We start from the raw sequence: 21,014 nt of genomic DNA on the forward strand, positions 1-21,014 counted from the left end.
TACTAATAATATCTTGAAATAGTACTAAGTAAATATATATATATATAATTCGATTGAGAGAGTTTAGAGAAATATATTTTTAAGTTTCTATGAAATAATGAAACCTATTGAATTCTATTTATAATAGATTTTTGAATTATTAAAGTGAATTATTAAAGTATGAATTATTAAAGCGAATTATTAAAGTATGAATTATTAAAGTGAATTATTAAATTATGAATTATTAAAGTATGAATTATTAAAGTGAATTATTAAAGTATGAATTATTAAAGTGAATTATTAAAGTATGAATTATTAAAGTGAATTATTAAAGTATGAATTATTAAAGTTAAAGTAAAGTAAAAGTAAAGTAAAGGTAAAGTTAAAGTATAGTAAAAGTATAAAACTATGTACGTATAATACGCGTATAAAAATATATAATATTAATTTAAATCGTTATATATATTTAATAAAATAAAATATAAATATCGTTATCTTTATCATACTGGTTAAGTAATGAGTTGTCAAAAAGAATAGATTTCTTAAATCACAGTGGACCTCATAACATAGGCCCGTAATCATATCATAACGTATCTGATAATTCAATCATTTGATATTATCTCTTAATTCTGTCGATAAATATATCGAAACAAATATGTTCATGTAAAGTATCATATATCTAATACTTTGTTAATGTTTTCAGTTAATATTATATATTATATATACATATCTATATACACATAATTGTTCGTGAATCGTCGAACACGGTCAAAGGGTAATTGATTACATGAATGTAGTTCCAAACTTTTTAAGATTCAACATTACAAATTCTGCTTATCGTGTCGGAAACATATAAAGGTTAAGTTTAAATTTGGTCGGAAATTTCCGGGTCGTCACAGGTGCAAATTGTACTCATTTTCTATTTTTATAAAAGTTATTTGATGTTCAAAAAAAAAAAAAAAATAGTACTGACACTAATTTTAACATCTGCACCAATTTATATAACTAGAATGTGGTGTGAAACGCTTCGCTGCTAGCGCTCGAAAATTTGTGAACGATTATGCTAATAAGTAATGTTATAGTTTTAGTTCCGACTAAAATGTAATTATCTTACACAATATATGACACACTATATTTGAGTTGAGTATATCATATATCATACTTTCTTCGGGTTGCTTCCACTAACGCACCACCTAGGAGTCCTACTCATATTCCAAGTTATATGAAAACAGAGTACCATGCATGTGAACAATGTAAATCAATTTCCTACAATTCATCTTTGAAACAAATTGAAGGAATTTTGAGTTCAACATATCATGAGGAATATCATCAGCAATAATTTCAAAGAATCAATAACAATAAAGGTAATATGAAGTTCATTAGAAGATAACCTGAGCTAAAGTTTGTGCTAGTATTCGAGTATCCTCCATGGTAGCCAACGATGGTATATTTGAACTTGTCGTCATGTGACGTTGCTCCTAAAACAAATATTGAAACTAAATACTTAATAATAAGAATAAGAATAACATGCTCAAATTTTCGAAGTGCAGGAAAATATCCAATAGAACTAACCAAAAAGAATATGTACATCTACAACAAAACACCAGATAAGATGTTCAAAACATCCCAAACACTTACAATGATACCTCTAAAATTACTATCAACATACCAACATATTAAAGAATACTCGAACTAACTAAACCTATACTAAAATATATCAAAATTGACCTAAGTGTTCAAAAAAAAAAATCCTCTCATCATCATCATCATCATCATCATCATCATCATCATCATCATCATCATCATCATCATCATCATCATCATTTCAATACCATCTTCATGCTCTTTATTACTCATATCCTTATCAAAAACAGTTTGACCATCGAAAGTCAATCTGTTAAGCCAAACAGCAACGTTCACACTCGTCATCAAAATCCGCACTAAGTATATCGATATTATCCACATTATCCAAGTTACTAAAAGTTGTCCTTAACAAAAAAATAAGTAATTTGACCAATAATAGTCGAACTGTCAATATCACTAACAAAAATTTCCAAATCGCCCACCCAAACTGCACCATAAATCTTCAAAGTCAATCTTCTCCCTTTCAATCCAAAACAAATCCATTTTTTAGATATAAAGTTTCTTGATTCAAATTGATCTCATTTTTTCTTTCATTTCTTAAAACTCACTGTTTCTCGGGTTATAACAAATATTGCTTATTATTATTCATAAGCTTAGACAACCTAGATGAACAACCTATTGGCACTAAAAACCATAAGTATATTGAAGCTCATGAATAGCATATAGCAACTTCTTAAAGATGACTAACAAACACTACATAATACAAAACACAATCAAATGTCAATATAGGTCATAGGAGTTATATCAAATCTAGTGAAATTAATAATTTGTTATGTTGATGTAAAACATAATATAAATGAACAACCTATTGACAGTCATCTCTTATAAAAGATGAAGAACTTCTTAGCATTCACTGACTATAGATACACATACATTTAAGTTGATTAACAGCAAGCAGACCATAAGATGGCACACATGGAGATATAATAGGGATGGCTACTTGATGTGCAGTTACTCGATCACGATTCACGAACTGCATATTTCAGACACAAACAATTAAAAAGCTGCAATAATAGAACAAAATAATCAACAATAAGAAACTATAACGGGTGACTCACATTGAGTTGCAGACAATAGGTGATCTTCAATAGTAAAATAGTAACAAACACACATCAAACAAAAAAATTATATGAAAATTAACAGAAATCTACTTTAAAACTAAAATATACTATCGTTAACAAAATAACACACGAACAGCAGAGTGGGAACTGGATGAAAATAAAAGATACAACCTGAAAATAACAAAGAGATAAGGAATTGTAAATTTGTAACAAAAGCGTTAGCAACAACACGCACAAAGACATTCAAGAACCTGGTTTTGCCACTTGTACGGAGTATTTGTTCGGTTTGAGTAGGCGGGTGCAAAACGACATGGGTTATAAAACATGAAATGACAACAAAACCCCAGTGTTGATATATAGTAGTATAATTTTATAATACATTGTGTCGGGTTATGATTATGACAACAACTATAAATATCGTAATATATCTAACGTAGATTCATTATGCGTTGAAAATTGATGAGACCAATGAAATACTACCTTATTCCTGCAAATAGAATTTTTTAACATTCACCTTCTGTCTTTCTCTAATTTTTTATAAATATTTACAGAACACATGAAAAGTTGTTGATATAGAACTATAGATATTTAAGTACTCATTATTCAGTGTGTTTTTTTTTAAGTATCTATTTAACTTTTCTTTCCGGTATCTATTCAACCTTTTATGTTGTTATTTATCACAACAACAACAAAATCGAATTTCATAGAAGTGGAATATGAAGAGGTAAAATATAGACAATCATTCTCTTATCCTAGGATGTATTCAACAAAATTTGAATATACATACTTATATTATACACTCTAGCTAAACCATTTTCAGCATTAACGTATAAATTCAAAAAAAAAAAAAAAAATTAATGGGATGCAAACTACAATAACTTTTTGATGAATTATAAAATTTTGTTGAGTATATGATAGCAAGATACATATAAATAATTGGAATTTATAAATTATCTTTATTATCTATCTACCATATATTTTGACTTCGACTCAATATGTTTTACAGCTATATAGATTACAAAAAAGTTATATTCATCCTCAACGTTTAGATCGTATGATGATAGCTTAAACCGAAATAAACATTTAATTTAAAAGTTTTTATACGAATACTTTTTATATTTTTATGCCTAACATATAACACATGTAATTTTTTTTTTTTTTTTTTTTAAAGCCAAACTTTTATTAAAGAAAAGAAATTACAAAGGAGGGTCCGAAGACCAATATAGGAAAACTCATACAAAAGGCCTATGCTAAGAACAACACGAAGAAAAAGCTATGCTAAACACAACTATAAAGTAAAGAACAAAGACTATACAATGTGAGGCTGTAGATACTCTCGCAGGTTAATATTTATGTTCAGGAAAAAGCCTTCATCTACCGAAATCCGCCTAGGCGGGGAGCAACTTGTAATAACAAGCAGGAATAGGAATCAGAGTGCAGTACTGTAACAAACAGCGACAAAGCACTTGACCCTACCCCTCTTAGCCCCCGCCAAGGAAGAGAACGAAAGAATCCGGCATAAAAAACCTGAAAATTAACCTATGCCAACTTTTGTGTGAATAGCATCGAACCATCTCGGATTGGTTAACCATTTAGACCACTCTAGATTGCCTTTCTTCCAACGACTATTAATCCATTCGAAGCTCTTAGATTGGATTTCAGACACGATTTTTGAAGTGCTAAGATTCTTCTTACCGAAAGCTCGATCATTACGATGTAACCATATGTAATAGCTAGTAATCCATACAACCGATTGCCAAAGAGCGGAACCGAAATTAGTGCTAATCTGAGCGTTTGAAACGTTTGCAAGATCCGATAAGCTTGTGATGTGTAATTGATCTAAGTTCCACCATCGTTTAATTTTATCCCATATGTCATTAGAGTTTGCGCACCTCACAAGGGAGTGAAGGAGGGTTTCCACATCATCATCACATACCGGGCACCTTACGGAGTCAAGATCTATGCCTTTTTTGTCTAGCTCGGTAAGGACAGGGAGCTTGTTTTGTTTCGCCCTCCAAATGAAAATTCCAATTTTTTGAGGAACCAACGAATTTAGAACAGTGGGGGTAAAAGGACCAAGATTAGCAGCGGCTAAAGAGTTCAAATGATGCATTAAAGACTCGGTGCTAAAGGAACCATTTGGGTTAAATTTCCAAGTCCAGCGAGGGTGTTGATTATTTGAAAACTTGAAATTTTCGATTTCGGCAGTAAGAGTTGCAAGTTCGTCAGCTGCTCGCCATCTAGGTAGGGTGCTCCAGCTCCAGTTAAAAACGATACCTGAATCTGAAAAGCAAACACGGCCAGAGATAGATGCGTCTTTATCCGCCTCAAGCCTAAAAAGTCTCGGGAATGCAGCGCATAGGGGTCTATCCCCGATCCACTTGTCTCTCCAGAAACTCGTACCATCACCATTACCTACATCTTTTACAAAGGCATTAGAAATATCACACCCTAACTTATTTAGGGTGTGCTCGATATTAATGATGTTGAACCAAGTGCGACCCGAAATTTTTTTCAAATTAATTGAGGATAAATTAGAAAAGCACCCTAACCCACCATTAACCCCATATATACTCTTTATAATTCGTACCCAAAAAGTGTTTTCATTTGTTAAAAATCGCCACCACCATTTCGATAGAAGGGAAAGATTTTTTAGTTTTAACGAGTTGACATTTAAACCACCGAATTCATAAGGTAAAAGTATTTGATCCCATTTGACCCAAGCCATTTTTTTCTCATCTAAAGATCCACCCCAAAAGAAATCACGACGCAATTTTTCAAGATCTTTTAATACACTTATCGGGGGCCTTAAACAAAGAGAAATAATATTTTATTTAAACCCGACCCAAACCCGACCCGATGTCATTCCTAGGTAACCACAACACATGTATCTCAAATTTTATTTAAATATATTTCATCCGTCTCATAATTATTATCCATTATTTTTTCGAATTGCCCCAAATTAATTGTATGCGTATAAGACAAAAATAGGTAAAAAGTAAATAAAAAAATACAATCTAATGATGCTATATTTAAAACAGTATGTTTGTTATATGAGAATAATTAAATTGGGACGGATGAAGTATCTTTTTTTTTACCGTTACGACATTAATATAATCCTGATTTAAATTCGTAGCAAAGTGTCACAACCCAACAACTTTGTGGCCCAACCCACTAAGATTATAACCCAAATCATGGAAGGCCCAAGAATCATATGGAAGATATCTAGAATTCTCTCCTTGATTCTTCCATGGAATGGTATGGAAACTCCATAGATATTTCTAGGTCATGAAGTTTCTAGTACTTAGATCATAGCCATTGATTTAGTTTAATCATAGCCATCCATTTTGATGTAAGAGTAGTATAAATAGGGGTGACCTCATTTGGCACACTACACCTCAAATCTCAAATATTCTCTCTTGTAAAGCATTCTCAAGCAATATAAGTATTTTCTTCAATTCCACTTGTTCTATAATATTTTCTCTTTTGGTTACTTGAATCGTTATAAGGTCCGAGAAAGGCTGACTTAGTAGAGACTAAGTGCCGCACGTGAGCTTATCGAGATAAGTCCGTGACATTTGTGTCGAGAGGCACACGTATATATATTGTATATTCTAAAACCCATAGTGATATCAGTTTTCAATTTGTCCTTAATTATCATTTCACAAGATTTTTTTTTATAAAATGAAAATATTAAATAATATATAGTAGCTTTATACATTTTTTTTTTTTTAAAAGGCAAGCAAAATTTTATTGATAACGAAAATGTACATGTGATAGAACACACCCAACAAAGCAATGGGTGCGATGCACAACTAATCCAAAATAATTAAGGACAAATTGCCCAAAAAAGTAACATAATGACTACTTTTTCTCAATAAAGGGTATATCGTTTTTTTCTTTGCCATTAAAGGATCTCGATTTTAATTTAGTGCCTAAAAATGTGTTTAATTGAAAAAATAGTTGCAATTGGGGTAAAAATGGACATGTGTCATTATTAATTAATATTTTTGATGACTTTATATTCCATATCATTTTTTAATTTAGTGATAAGATTTTTTATTTAGTTACTCGTTTTTTATATTTTCCATTGTTTAATTTAATGTGTATGATATCAAATCCAACAACCTGACATGATCTTCGTTCAATGGGTCCTTTGTGTTAATACTTAATTGAAACAAGATGCAAAAAGATGAAGCAAAATTGAAGCAAAAATATAAACCATTTCCCTAAAATCATATTCACATCCTTCTTCTCAACAAGAAACCTGCAAACCCTAGATCTATAACCAAAACTCAAATAAGAACTCAAAAAAGACTTACTAAAATCATATTCACCGAAAACTAAAATCAGATTCGCTACCAAATCACACAAAAATATGAAATTCGTAGATCTGAAAAACACGATGGTGCAGATCTGACATTTGCGGACCTTTGTTCGTCTCTGGTGTTTCATCCACCACCATCAAAGTTCATTCGCCACCGCCGAAGGTTATCCACTACTGTCGGAGTTCATTGATAACGGAGTTCGTTGACGGTTATGATTCGATTTGATGAAACAACGTACGCTCTGGTTATCCCCGATTCGTTAAATTGAAAACGGTCCTATAGAAACGTTAGGCTTCATGTACTTGTACAACCCTCTCAATGAATGTATAATGTTGTGTTGATGTTCAGATATCGTTGGCTTCTCATTTGACGAAATATTGTATATTGTTTGTTAATTTGACGGTTGAGTACAAGTTCAAGTTTAGTAACTTAATTTAGTGATAAGATTGTTTCTTAGCAACTTACTGAATTTGTGAGGTTGATGATGATGATGATGTTAAAGAGTGAGGTTGATGATGCTTATAATTTTCGTTGAAGATGGAGATCCAATGAAAGAATCCTAGTCATTAAGTTGTAAAAATTAGAAAAAATGTTAAAATGCTAGTCACTAAATGAAGTATGATATGTAATTACACATCATCAATAAAAATTATAAAAAAAATCCATGGTGTCACATGTTACCTCAATTGACACTATTTTTCAATCAGACACCCTTTTACGCACTAAATTGTAATCAGACTCCTTTGTGGGCAAGAAAAAAACGGATATACCCTTTATTGAGAAAAAGTGACTCTCATGTTACCTTTTTGGGCAATTTGGCCAATAATTAAATTACACGATAAAAAAAGGGATACAAAGATCGTATCCAAGAAAATAAGGGTGCCTAAGACGATAACAAATAACAACTAGGTTCCGACAACCAAATGTTCCAATCGAGATTTCTTCCTTTTGCTTTAGCCAAAATCTACTCGAACGATAGTAGCTTTATACATATATTATAAACTCATAGCGTTATTTGTGTTTGGTGGTGTTGTAAATTCTGGGTTCACGATTTTGGTCGCCGTTTCGGATGATTTCTTTGTTTGAGTTTAATTTATGTTTGCACAATTAGTTTACGATAGTTTTTACCGTTTTTATTACTTCCTCTGTTACAATTCTAATATTAAGTATTTTATTTTGATGATTTCCCAAATTAATTTTTCACTTCAATCAATATCAATATATAAATAAAACAAAGAGAGAAAATTATTTTATACACTTATGCATAACAAAAAAAGGTAAAACGTAAAATGTAAAATTGAAAAATAAATAAAAAGTACAATGTAATAATTATAGTTTTTTAAAACCGTGTGTTTTTTAGTCTGGACAATAGAATTGGGGCGAATGGAGTGTGATTTAGGGATTGCAGTGATGTTTTGTCGACGTTTTGATGTAGTCGTATGGTTTTGGGGGCATTTCATTAGTTTTGTTTGATTTCACACAGATTACATTTCTCGTGTTCTTTGTTTGATCGCTTCACCCCGATAAGGTAGCCTGCTGGGACTTTGCTAGAAAAGGAATTAGCGGCTTAATACATGGACTTGAGCCGTGAAAGGCCTTGTTTTGATCTCTCCGTGGCGGTTTCCTTGCTCGTGTTTCCGAATTTCTTTCATACATCGAGCAAATGCACCAGCTGGCCCAGATTAGTAGAATTAATGCATTTTGATACTTTTTTTTGCCAAAAAACGTAAACTTATATATAGTGAAAACGTTTTTGAAAAAAAAACGCTTTCAATCAAAACATACAACGAGATATTAAAAAGGTTCAAATTCAAAAAGCGAGAACTATCTATAACTATCTAACACCGAGCCTTAAAACAATACCAAGAAACCGAGGACACTAAGCGACTATAAAAACTACACAACACCCTAAAACTTTAACAACCCTGATTTTTTTATTTTTATTTTTAAATACACAGCGGAAGTTATATACGTATATTAATCACACTTAAAGTCATATTACACAAAATCGCTGGTGTTATTTAAATACAGACCATATTATAAAATCATTTACATAAAACATCAGAGTCACACTGTGTCAAACATCTTCAGTCCCCCTGTTATACCCACCAAAAGCCGCTAATACACACCTGCAGGGCAAAACACTGTGGGAGAGTTAGCATAACGCTAAGTGAATGACAATATCTAGGTGGACATCACTACAAACATCAAGCACAGCTTAAAGGCACTGGTCACTAAATCACTTAAAGCCATACACAAGAGGACCGACAACCCATAGCTGATCAAACTAGAATATACCGATAGTCCACACTACTGAGACACCGGTATAGTCTTCCAGACGTGACACACTCGTCATTCATACTATACCACTAATCAGTAACACTTGGACCCAATAGTATCACCCTAAATACACAAGGTAAATAGCATTGACCTCTTACGTCGCACAAAACACCTCGACGAGATCACTGGGTGCGCACATAATCACATATAGTCACTGCACTGGTCACAGACTCATTACACAGTCTAATTATAAGCAGGACACGGATCACTATACTTGTCACTATATAATCACATCCATAAAGATAATCCCACTCACCGTTACCCGCAAAACTCGGTAGTCTAATGTCACCGAGTCTTCACTTCTACTTTGTTACCTGACAATGATACAATATAAGTCAGTAATCACATCTCAATTACATATTATTTACACTGTAGTAATAAAATACATCAATCTCAAATGGGTTAAGATATCCCCCGACCCAATCACAATAATTACATTTTTAGTCAATAGCATGAGATAAAACATACACATCCATCCGTTATTAACGACTATCAACTAAAACTACAATTTTCACATCAATAGCAATAGATTAGATCTTAATAAAGTATTACACAGTTTTATAATAAACTGACATGTCATCCGTACGAGTCACTCACACGCGTATGCGAGTCACCTTAATCGTACAAGTAACAGCCCACTCACACAAGTGGTCATCAATTAAACATTAATACAATAAAATAGTCTTTCGTATGAGTAATCATAAAATATATACGGTTGACCAACTCACTCGCACGAGCGAGAGTCATCCGTGCAAGACATATAGCAAAAGGTCACCGAGTCGCTCGTATGGAACAACTACACGAGTTCGTCTAAGACAAACGGAACGAGTGAGTAAACCGCACGAGTTACCACAAATTACACACAAACCACTCGTCCTCACTCGCACGAGTGGGTCTCACTCGTACCAATTCATGGACTCAACCGCACGAGTGAAGGTCACTCGTGTGATATTTCAAGAACATCTGCAGCAATAGTTAAAATGGGTTTAAACCCTAAATCACCATTAATGCTTGTTTTGGTCAATTCAATCACATTAATAACATACATATATCATATAACAACAATAACAATCACCAATTTCGTTATACAAAGAACACATAACAAGATTAACTGTTTACCCCTATTTGTCACCAAAACCCTCAAAACTCACAACAAACCCATTTAGTCGAAAAGCTAATCAAGCTTAACTATTTCGTTCAATTCATGAGATATAACAATAATATATGCATACATATATCACAAGAACAATTAATCTCAACAACAAATATCATTTGATCAACATCATTAATTTGGAGTTTTATATAAAAACTCATAAGCGCATGTGTGTATGATTCATGTATCAATACATTGTTTGCTGTTAATACACAAATCAAATAAGAAACATTAATTAATCTATATTTTTAATCAAAATATCAAGATCATAAGCGCATGTGTGTATGATTTTTGTTATTAATCTTGTAAAAACCTTTAAATTAACTAATAGAAATTATGAGGGTTCATACCTTGTTTGAGCCTTGAATCGTATGTACCAGACACACCAAAACCATGCTTGATTATAATTAATAGAAATTGCCATGAAGAGGTATATAATCAAGTGTGTGTTTGCAAGCGTATGTGTGTATTCGCATATGTGCGTGTTTATTGTTATTGAAAATAGAAATAATAGAAGGTGTTTGGTTTGGTTATAATAAAAGAAAGAAACAATTGGGACATATGGGATGAAGCATACGTGGAATCAAGCACAAAAGGTTTTTCATGTTGAAGGAACCAATTCACTAATTCTTTTATATGTGTTATATCGGTAATCAAAAAAACACAACGTACCTCGTTAAGCAGTCCTAACGATGTCCAATTTACACAAATAAATTTTTTTTTTTACCATCGTCACAAGCGCATTCGTACGCTCACCTAATAAATTATCTAACACATAATTTATTATTTCACTCCTTATAATTAATTGATATTAACTATCCATAATTTAAATATCGTATTTAAATTATATTATAAAATAGCACAAAGTTGCGTATATTATCTAGGCCACAAATCAGGGTGTTACAAAAACAAACTACTAAAACGTAAACCTTCAAACGCAACAACAACCAACAACTAACCAATGTACAACACATTAACCAACTGTCAAACAAAATTAATGTATTTCATTGTTGTCAACTTGTGCTTAAGGGAATAATTAGCAATACCTAACGGTCTGGATTAAAACATGAAAAATATTAAAGCCGCTAATTAAAGAAATACATCTAATAATTAAAGAAATATAGATATAACGATGCAGAGTGAGAAAACTCATAATCTCTAAATTGTGTTGCTTATCAATGCAAAAGCAATTATTAAATGCATACAATAACAGGATGCATACATAGCTTAACCAATCCTTATTGGTCTGGTTCGGACGACCCATGAGCACATGGTTCGCTATTTTGTTCGCGAATTCGGGCTGCCCATGACATCCTCCCATCTCGGTCCTCTCTCATGCGCTTCAACTCCGCAACTTGCACGTGCCACAACTCTTTCCATCGAGCTTTCTCCCCTGATCTCACGTCAAATCGTGAGCCTTTTGCCATACTACTATCATACATAGATCGAGATTCAGGGTCAGATAACGTCTCGTACGCTTCTTGGACCCTGATAAATCTCATGCTATACTCATCAGCCCGTTCAGGTGGGGACACGTCTGGGTGGTACTTCAACGCCATTTGTTTGTAGGCCCGTTTGATCTCTAAGAGTGTCCCATTCTTGGGTATACCCAATAAGTCATACAAGGTTTCTTGTATGATTAAAGGTGTATACAATTCATTGGTTGCAATTGTAGCCTTTGGTAGTAAATTATGGGCTGTTTTGATTGAAATGGATAGGTTTATGTGATGTTTGTTGTTAAAATTTAATGATGTTTGGAATGATGGAATGAGTGAACTTTTGTATAAATTTGAGGAGAGGTTGAATTTGGTTTGAATTGTTGAAGAAATGGAGTTTGAAGTAATCATTTTTTGTTGTGTTTGAAGTTTAATGAAGTTTGGTGAGATGTGCAAGTTTAATGAAGTTTAGTGAGGAGATAGATGCATAAATAGCGAAGTAGAAATGCTTTTTATAGTAGTAAGTACTACACTTCGGGCCCACTCGCCAACCAAAAAACTTTCACCCCGCCGCTCACAATACCTTGAAATGAGTGTATGTACATTGCACCTTCTACGGTGGTTGTCAAAGGTCCGAGTGAACCCGAAATAGGCCTTGATTTTTTTAACGACTATAAGAGTTGTCTCTAACACACGCTCAAAAGTGTTGTGCACTTATATGAACTTCAATTTAACATTAATATTGCAATATTGTAATTGATCGGTATGTATAACACTTTTAATTGTATCAAGCCTTTAAAGTTACCGTTAAAAAATTATAGAACAAACTTGATTTGAAGTTATAAAAGATTGAGGGATTGCTCTATAGTTTCATTATTTGATTATTAACGCCACCAAATGCTGGAGTGATTGCCCTATTTGATTTTTAACGGTTCCGGCGAGTAACATAGCTTCCGGGGGTGGTAACGACGTTGATAAAAAAACAAATTTGGTCAAACGAGTAGGTTAAACGAGCTGTTGAAACTAATTGATAAACAAAATGTTAAGCATCTACTATAAAGGAGGTATTAAGCATCTTTTTTTTTTTCTTTTCCATTTTTGTTGCTTGAAAATAATTCGATTTGTTGTAATTAAATTGATTGGTTTTGCTGACTTCTGATTAGATTGGTTGATGTTTTTGGCTAGAACAATGAGGTATTTTCCTTCTTTTAGTGGTGTGTGGTTTAATACTTGATTACTGCATAAGACTCTATGTTGTTGTTTGGGTTTTTGTTTTAACTAATTAAGAGTAATACAACCTTGTGTTGTAGCTCATATGATAGTGATCTGTCTTTTTTAGCGCGCGGTCCGGAGTTTGACTGCCGTGGAGTGCACACAAGGATTTTTTTTTTTGAAATGCAAAGCTACAATCTACACACGGAACCACGAATATTTACATCTCACTGCCTCAAATTAGGCTTGAACCCACAACCTCTTGGTTGAAAGGTTCTTCTCATACTGCTAGGCCAAGAGCCCTTTGGTACATTGCACACAAGGTTGCCTTCACTCTTGAATTCCACTCAAGGGTGTCTTTCCGTACTGTTGTTCAAAAAAAATACGGTGTAATACTATTTTGATTACAATACAAATTATTTAAGCACAATTACAGAGATATATTTATCAAACATTTTGATAAATAAATATATTAAAGTTGGGCACTAAGAGTTTATATTATATTGTATATAAGTAAAGTAATAACAATTTTGTTGGGTTCATACAAAGTGTAATGAATGAATCACTATCCATAGTTAATTAATTATAATGATTAATTAATTATATTATAAATTATATTATAATGATATACAAATTAATATTCATGTTTCAATAGTATGTAGACATTTTTAGACGAATAAATTAAAGCATGTTATTAGTTTTTATTTATTATTTAAATGACAACATTATTACAGCATGTTATTTGATATACTCTATTCGTCTATAAATTATAGGCCTATTTTTACCGTTCAAGTTTTTTTTTACAATTTTAATTTTAAATATTTTTATTTATGTTAAATAATAACTGATAAATTTATATCAATGAAAACATGTTTATAATACAATTCATTCATGTATATTTCATCATCAAAAAGCATATAACACAAATAAAAATTATTTTAAATCATAGTTGAGAAAGAAAACTTTAAAAAGTCAAATATAACAATTAGTATGAGACGGGTGAAATATAATATAGCACACACACACACAAAACATGATAATAAGATACAATAATATGTCTAACACCATATAAGGCTCATTCCAACGCGCGTGTTGGAGTCGTTCTTTTATTTGACACGCCACCAACACGCCATTAGCACGACGTGTTGGTGTGTCTTGAGCTCAGGCGTGCTAGCCAACGACACGGAAGGAAAAGAAGTGTACAAGGTCACGTGTTTTGAAATGTCCCGTTCTTATTGATTAAAAACGTTCCATATTAATTGATTTCGTTGCGAGGTTTTGACCTCTATATGAGACGTTTTTCAAAGACTGCATTCATTTTAAAACAAACCATAACCTTTATTTCATCAATAAAGGTTTAAAAAGCTTTACGTAGATTATCAAATAATGATAATCTAAAATATCCTGTTTATACACGACCATTACATAATGGTTTACAATACAAATATGTTACAACAAAATAAGTTTCTTGAATGCAGTTTTTACACAATATCATACAAGCATGGACTCCAAATCTCGTCCTTATTTAAGTATGCGACAGCGGAAGCTCTTAATAATCACCTGAGAATAAACATGCTTAAAACGTCAACAAAAATGTTGGTGAGTTATAGGTTTAACCTATATATATCAAATCATAATAATAGACCACAAGATTTCATATTTCAATACACATCCCATACATAGAGATAAAAATCATTCATATGGTGAACACCTGGTAACCGACATTAACAAGATGCATATATAAGAATATCCCCATCATTCCGGGACACCCTTCGGATATGATATAAATTTCGATAAAGCATCCGGTACTTTGGATGGGGTTTGTTAGGCCCAATAGATCTATCTTTAGGATTCGCGTCAATTAGGGTGTCTGTTCCCTAATTCTTAGATTACCAGACTTAATAAAAAGGGGCATATTCGATTTCGATAATTCAACCATAGAATGTAGTTTCACGTACTTGTGTCTATTTTGTAAATCATTTATAAAACCTGCATGTATTCTCATCCCAAAAATATTAGATTTTAAAAGTGGGACTATAACTCACTTTCACAGATTTTTACTTCGTCGGGAAGTAAGACTTGGCCACTGGTTGATTCACGAACCTATAACAATATATACATATATATCAAAGTATGTTCAAAATATATTTACAACACTTTTAATATATTTTGATGTTTTAAGTTTATTAAGTCAGCTGTCCTCGTTAGTAACCTACAACTAGTTGTCCACAGTTAGATGTACAGAAATAAATCGATAAATATTATCTTGAATCAATCCACGACCCAGTGTATACGTATCTCAGTATTGATCACAACTCAAACTATATATATTTTGGAATCAACCTCAACCCTGTATAGCTAACTCCAACATTCACATATAGAGTGTCTATGGTTGTTCCGAAATATATATAGATGTGTCGACATGATAGGTCGAAACATTGTATACGTGTCTATGGTATCTCAAGATTACATAATATACAATACAAGCTGATTAAGTTATGGTTGGAATAGATTTGTTACCAATTTTCACATAGCTAAAATGAGAAAAATTATCCAATCTTGTTTTACCCATAACTTCTTCATTTTAAATCCGTTTTGAGTGAATCAAATTGCTATGGTTTCATATTGAACTCTATTTTATGAATATAAACAGAAAAAGTATAGGTTTATAGTCGGAAAAATAAGTTACAAGTCGTTTTTGTAAAGGTAGTCATTTCAGTCGAAAGAACGACGTCTAGATGATCATTTTAGAAAACATACTTTCACTTTGAGTTTAACCATAATTTTTGAATATAGTTTCATGTTCATAATAAAAATCATTTTCTCAGAATAAAAACTTTTAAATCAAAGTTTATCATAGTTTTTAATTAACTAACCCAAAACAGCCCGCGGTGTTACTACGACGGCGTAAATCCGGTTTTACGGTGTTTTTCTTGTTTCCAGGTTTTAAATCATTAAGTTAGCATATCATATAGATATAGAACATGTGTTTAGTTGATTTTAAAAGTCAAGTTAGAAGGATTAACTTTTGTTTGCGAACAAGTTTAGAATTAACTAAACTATGTTCTAGTGATTACAAGTTTAAACCTTCGAATAAGATAGCTTTATATGTATGAATCGAATGATGTTATGAACATCATTAATACCTTAAGTTCCTTGGATAAACCTACTGGAAACGAGAAAAATGGATCTAGCTTCAACGGATTCTTGGATGGCTCGAAGTTCTTGAAGCAGAATCATGACACGAAATCAAGTTCAAGTAAGATCATCACTTGAAATAAGATTGTTATAGTTATAGAAATTGAACCAAAGTTTGAATATGATTATTACCTTGTATTAGAATGATAACCTACTGTAAGAAACAAAGAATTCTTGAGGTTGAATGATCACCTTACAAGATTGGAAGTGAGCTAGCAAACTTGAAAGTATTCTTGATTTTATGTAACTAGAACTTGTAGAATATATGAAGAACACTTAGAACTTGACGATAGAACTTGAGAGAGATCGATTAGATGAAGAAAATTGAAGAATGAAAGTGTTTGTAGGTGTTTTTGGTCGTTGTTGTATGGATTAGATATAAAGGATATGTAATTTTGTTTTCATGTAAATAAGTCATGCATGATTACTCATATTTTTGTAATTTTATGAGATATTTCATGCTAGTTGCCAAATGATGGTTCCCACATGTGTTAGGTGACTCACATGGGCTGCTAAGAGCTGATCATTGGAGTGTATATACCAATAGTACATACATCTAAAAGCTGTGTATTGTACGAGTACGAATACGGGTGCATACGAGTAGAATTGTTGATGAAACTGAACGAGGATGTAATTGTAAGCATTTTTGTTAAGTAGAAGTATTTTGATAAGTGTATTGAAGTCTTTCAAAAGTGTATAAATACATATTAAAACACTACATGTATATACATTTTAACTGAGTCGTTAAGTCATCGTTAGTCGTTACATGTAAGTGTTGTTTTGAAACCTTTAGGTTAACGATCTTGTTAAATGTTGTTAACCCAATGTTTATAATATCAAAAGAGATTTTAAATTATTATATTATCATGATATTATGATGTACGAATATCTCTTAATATGATATATATACATTAAATGTCGTTACAACGATAATCGTTACATATATGTCTCGTTTAAAAATCATTAAGTTAGTAGTCTTGTTTTTACATATGTAGTTCATTGTTAATATACTTAATGATATGTTTACTTATCATAGTATCATGTTAACTATATATATATACATATATATGTCATCATATAGTTTTTACAAGTTTTAACGTTCGTGAATCACCGGTCAACTTGGGTGGTCAATTGTCTATATGAAACATATTTCAATTAATCAAGTCTTAACAAGTTTGATTGCTTAACATGTTGGAAACATTTAATCATGTAAATATCAATCTCAATTAATATATATAAACATGGAAAAGTTCGGGTCACTACAGTACCTACCCGTTAAATAAATTTCGTCCCGAAATTTTAAGCTGTTGAAGGTGTTGACGAATCTTCTGGAAATAGATGCGGGTATTTCTTCTTCATCTGATCTTCACTCTCCCAGGTGAACTCGGGTCCTCTACGAGCATTCCATCGAACCTTAACAATTGGTATCTTATTTTGCTTAAGTCTTTTAACCTCACGATCCATTATTTCGACGGGTTCTTCGATGAATTGAAGTTTTTCGTTGATTTGGATTTCATCTAACGGAATAGTGAGATCTTCTTTAGCAAAACATTTCTTCAAATTCGAGACGTGGAAAGTGTTATGTACAGCCGCGAGTTGTTGAGGTAACTCAAGTCGGTAAGCTACTGGTCCGACACGATCAATAATCTTGAATGGTCCAATATACCTTGGATTTAATTTCCCTCGTTTACCAAATCGAACAACGCCTTTCCAAGGTGCAACTTTAAGCATGACCATCTCTCTAATTTCAAATTCTATATCTTTTCTTTTAATGTCAGCGTAGCTCTTTTGTCGACTTTGGGCGGTTTTCAACCGTTGTTGAATTTGGATGATCTTCTCGGTAGTTTCTTGTATAATCTCCGGACCCGTAATCTGTCTATCCCCCACTTCACTCCAACAAATCGGAGACCTGCACTTTCTACCATAAAGTGCTTCAAACGGCGCCATCTCAATGCTTGAATGGTAGCTGCTGTTGTAGGAAAATTCTGCTAACGGTAGATGTCGATCCCAACTGTTTCCGAAATCAATAACACATGCTCGTAGCATGTCTTCAAGCGTTTGTATCGTCCTTTTGCTCTGCCCATCAGTTTGTGGATGATAGGCAGTACTCATGTCTAGACGAGTTCCTAATGCTTGCTGTAATGTCTGCCAGAATCTTGAAATAAATCTGCCATCCCTATCAGAGATAATAGAGATTGGTATTCCATGTCTGGAGACGACTTCCTTCAAATACAGTCGTGCTAACTTCTCCATCTTGTCATCTTCTCTTATTGGCAGGAAGTGTGCTGATTTGGTGAGACGATCAACTATTACCCAAATAGTATCAAAACCACTTGCAGTCCTTGGCAATTTAGTGATGAAATCCATGGTAATGTTTTTCCATTTCCATTCCGGGATTTCGGGTTGTTGAAGTAGACCTGATGGTTTCTGATGCTCAGCTTTGACCTTAGAACACGTCAAACATTCTCCTACGTATTTAGCAACATCGGCTTTCATACCCGGCCACCAAAAATGTTTCTTGAGATCCTTGTACATCTTCCCCGTTCCAGGACGTATTGAGTATCTGGTTTTATGAGCTTCTCTAAGTACCATTTCTCTCATATCTCCAAATTTTGGTACCCAAATCCTTTCAGCCCTATACCGGGTTCCGTCTTCCCGAATATTAAGATGCTTCTCCGATCATTTGGGTATTTCATCCTTTAAATTTCCCTCTTTTAAAACTCCTTGTTGCGCCTCCTTTATTTAAGTAGTAAGGTTATTATGAATCATTATATTCATAGATTTTACTCGAATGGGTTCTCTGTCCTTCCTGCTCAAGGCATCGGCTACCACATTTGCCTTCCCCGGGTGGTAACGAATCTCAAAGTCGTAATCATTCAATAATTCAATCCACCTACGCTGCCTCATATTCAGTTGTTTCTGATTAAATATGCGTTGAAGACTTTTGTGGTCGGTATATATAATACTTTTGACCCCATATAAGTAGTGCCTCCAAGTCATTAATGCAAAAACAACCGCGCCTAATTCCAAATCATGCGTCGTATAATTTTGTTCGTGAATCTTCAATTGTCTAGACGCATAAGCAATCACCTTCGTTCGTTGCATTAATACACAACCGAGACCTTGCTTTGATGCGTCACAATAAATCACAAAATTATCATTCCCTTCAGGCAATGACAATATAGGTGCCGTAGTTAGCTTTTTCTTCAATAACTGAAACGCTTTCTCTTGTTCATCATTCCATTCAAATTTCTTCCCTTTATGCGTTAATGCAGTCAAGGGTTTTGCTATTCTGGAAAAGTCTTGGATGAACCTTCTGTAGTAACCAGCTAGTCCTAAAAACTGGCGTATGTGTTTCGGTGTTTTCGGGGTTTCCCACTTTTCAACAGTTTCTATCTTTGCCGGATCCACCTTAATACCTTCTTTGTTCACTATGTGACCGAGGAATTGAACTTCTTCCAACCAAAATGCACACTTTGAAAACTTAGCGTACAATTCTTCCTTCCTCAATACTTCTAACACCTTTCTCAAATGTTCACCGTGTTCTTGGTCATTCTTTGAGTAAATAAGTATGTCATCAATGAAAACAATGACAAACTTGTCAAGGTATGGTCCACACACTCGGTTCATGAGGTCCATGAACATAGCTGGTGCATTAGTTAAACCAAACGGCATGACCATAAACTCGTAATGACCGTAACGTGTTCTGAAAGCAGTCTTTGGAATATCATCTTCTTTCACCCGCATTTGATGATACCCAGAACGTAAGTCAATCTTTGAATAAACAGACGAGCCTTGTAGTTGATCAAATAAGTCGTCGATTCTCGGTAGTGGGTAGCGGTTCTTGATGGTAAGTTTGTTCAACTCTCGGTAGTCGATACACAACCTGAATGTACCATCTTTCTTCTTGACAAACAAAACAGGAGCTCCCCACGGTGATGTGCTTGGTCGAATGAAACCACGCTCTAAAAGTTCTTGTAATTGGCTTTGCAGTTCTTTCATCTCGCTGGGTGCGAGTCTGTAAGGAGCACGAGCTATTGGTGCAGCTCCTGGTACAAGATTTATTTGAAATTCAACGGATCGATGTGGGGGTAATCCCGGTAATTCTTTCGGAAATACATCGGGAAATTCTTTTGCAATGGGAACATCATTGATGCTCTTTTCTTCCGTTTGTACTTTCTCGACGTGTGCTAGAACATCATAGCAACCTTTTCTTATTAGTTTTTGTGCCTTCAAATTACTAATAAGATGTAGCTTCGTGTTGCCCTTTTCTCCGTACACCATTAAGGGTTTTCCTTTTTCTCGTATAATACGAATTGCATTTTTGTAACAAACGATCTCTGCTTTCACTTCTTTCAACCAGTCCATACCGATTATCACATCAAAACTCCCTAACTCTACTGGTATCAAATCAATCTTAAATGTTTCGCTAACCAGTTTAATTTCTCGATTCCGACATATATTATCTGTCGAAATTAATTTACCATTTGCTAATTCGAGTAAAAATTTACTATCCGAAGGCGTCAATGGACAACTTAATTTAGCACAAAAATCTCTACTCATATAGCTTCTATCCTCACCCGAATTAAATAAAACGTAAGCAGATTTATTGTCAATAAGAAACGTACCCGTAACAAGCTCCGGGTCTTCCTGTGCCTCTGTC

At 33.3% G+C, this 21,014-nt stretch overlaps 2 protein-coding genes and 2 long non-coding RNA genes across 5 annotated transcripts; all 4 read right to left on the minus strand.

Annotated features, from left to right (window-relative positions):
• Positions 1-999: 999 nt before the first annotated feature.
• LOC139877915 (uncharacterized) lies at positions 1,000-3,023 on the minus strand. 2 transcript variants are annotated; one of them, XR_011768828.1, is made up of 4 exons: positions 2,936-3,023; positions 2,682-2,855; positions 2,497-2,596; positions 1,000-1,457 (listed from the first exon to the last, which is right to left on the minus strand). It is a non-coding gene; the product is annotated as an uncharacterized lncRNA (long non-coding RNA). The 2 variants fall into 2 exon arrangements; XR_011768827.1 differs by having other exon boundaries at positions 2,682-2,980.
• Positions 3,024-4,218: 1,195 nt separating this feature from the next.
• LOC139874556 (uncharacterized) lies at positions 4,219-5,412 on the minus strand. The gene has a single exon (XM_071861970.1). It carries the CDS (start codon positions 5,410-5,412, stop codon positions 4,219-4,221), a length of 1,194 nt encoding a protein of 397 aa, XP_071718071.1.
• Positions 5,413-8,933: 3,521 nt separating this feature from the next.
• LOC139874206 (uncharacterized) lies at positions 8,934-11,049 on the minus strand. The gene is made up of 3 exons (XR_011767837.1): positions 10,856-11,049; positions 9,609-9,666; positions 8,934-9,156 (listed from the first exon to the last, which is right to left on the minus strand). It is a non-coding gene; the product is annotated as an uncharacterized lncRNA (long non-coding RNA).
• Positions 11,050-11,743: 694 nt separating this feature from the next.
• Positions 11,744-12,352, minus strand: LOC139874248 (chaperone protein dnaJ 20, chloroplastic-like). The gene has a single exon (XM_071861703.1). The coding sequence runs from the start codon at positions 12,350-12,352 to the stop codon at positions 11,744-11,746; it is 609 nt and encodes a 202-aa protein (XP_071717804.1).
• Between the last annotated feature and the right edge of the window lie 8,662 nt (positions 12,353-21,014).

This window comes from Rutidosis leptorrhynchoides, chromosome 11 (assembly GCF_046630445.1).
Source record: "Rutidosis leptorrhynchoides isolate AG116_Rl617_1_P2 chromosome 11, CSIRO_AGI_Rlap_v1, whole genome shotgun sequence".
NCBI lineage: Eukaryota > Viridiplantae > Streptophyta > Magnoliopsida > Asterales > Asteraceae > Rutidosis > Rutidosis leptorrhynchoides.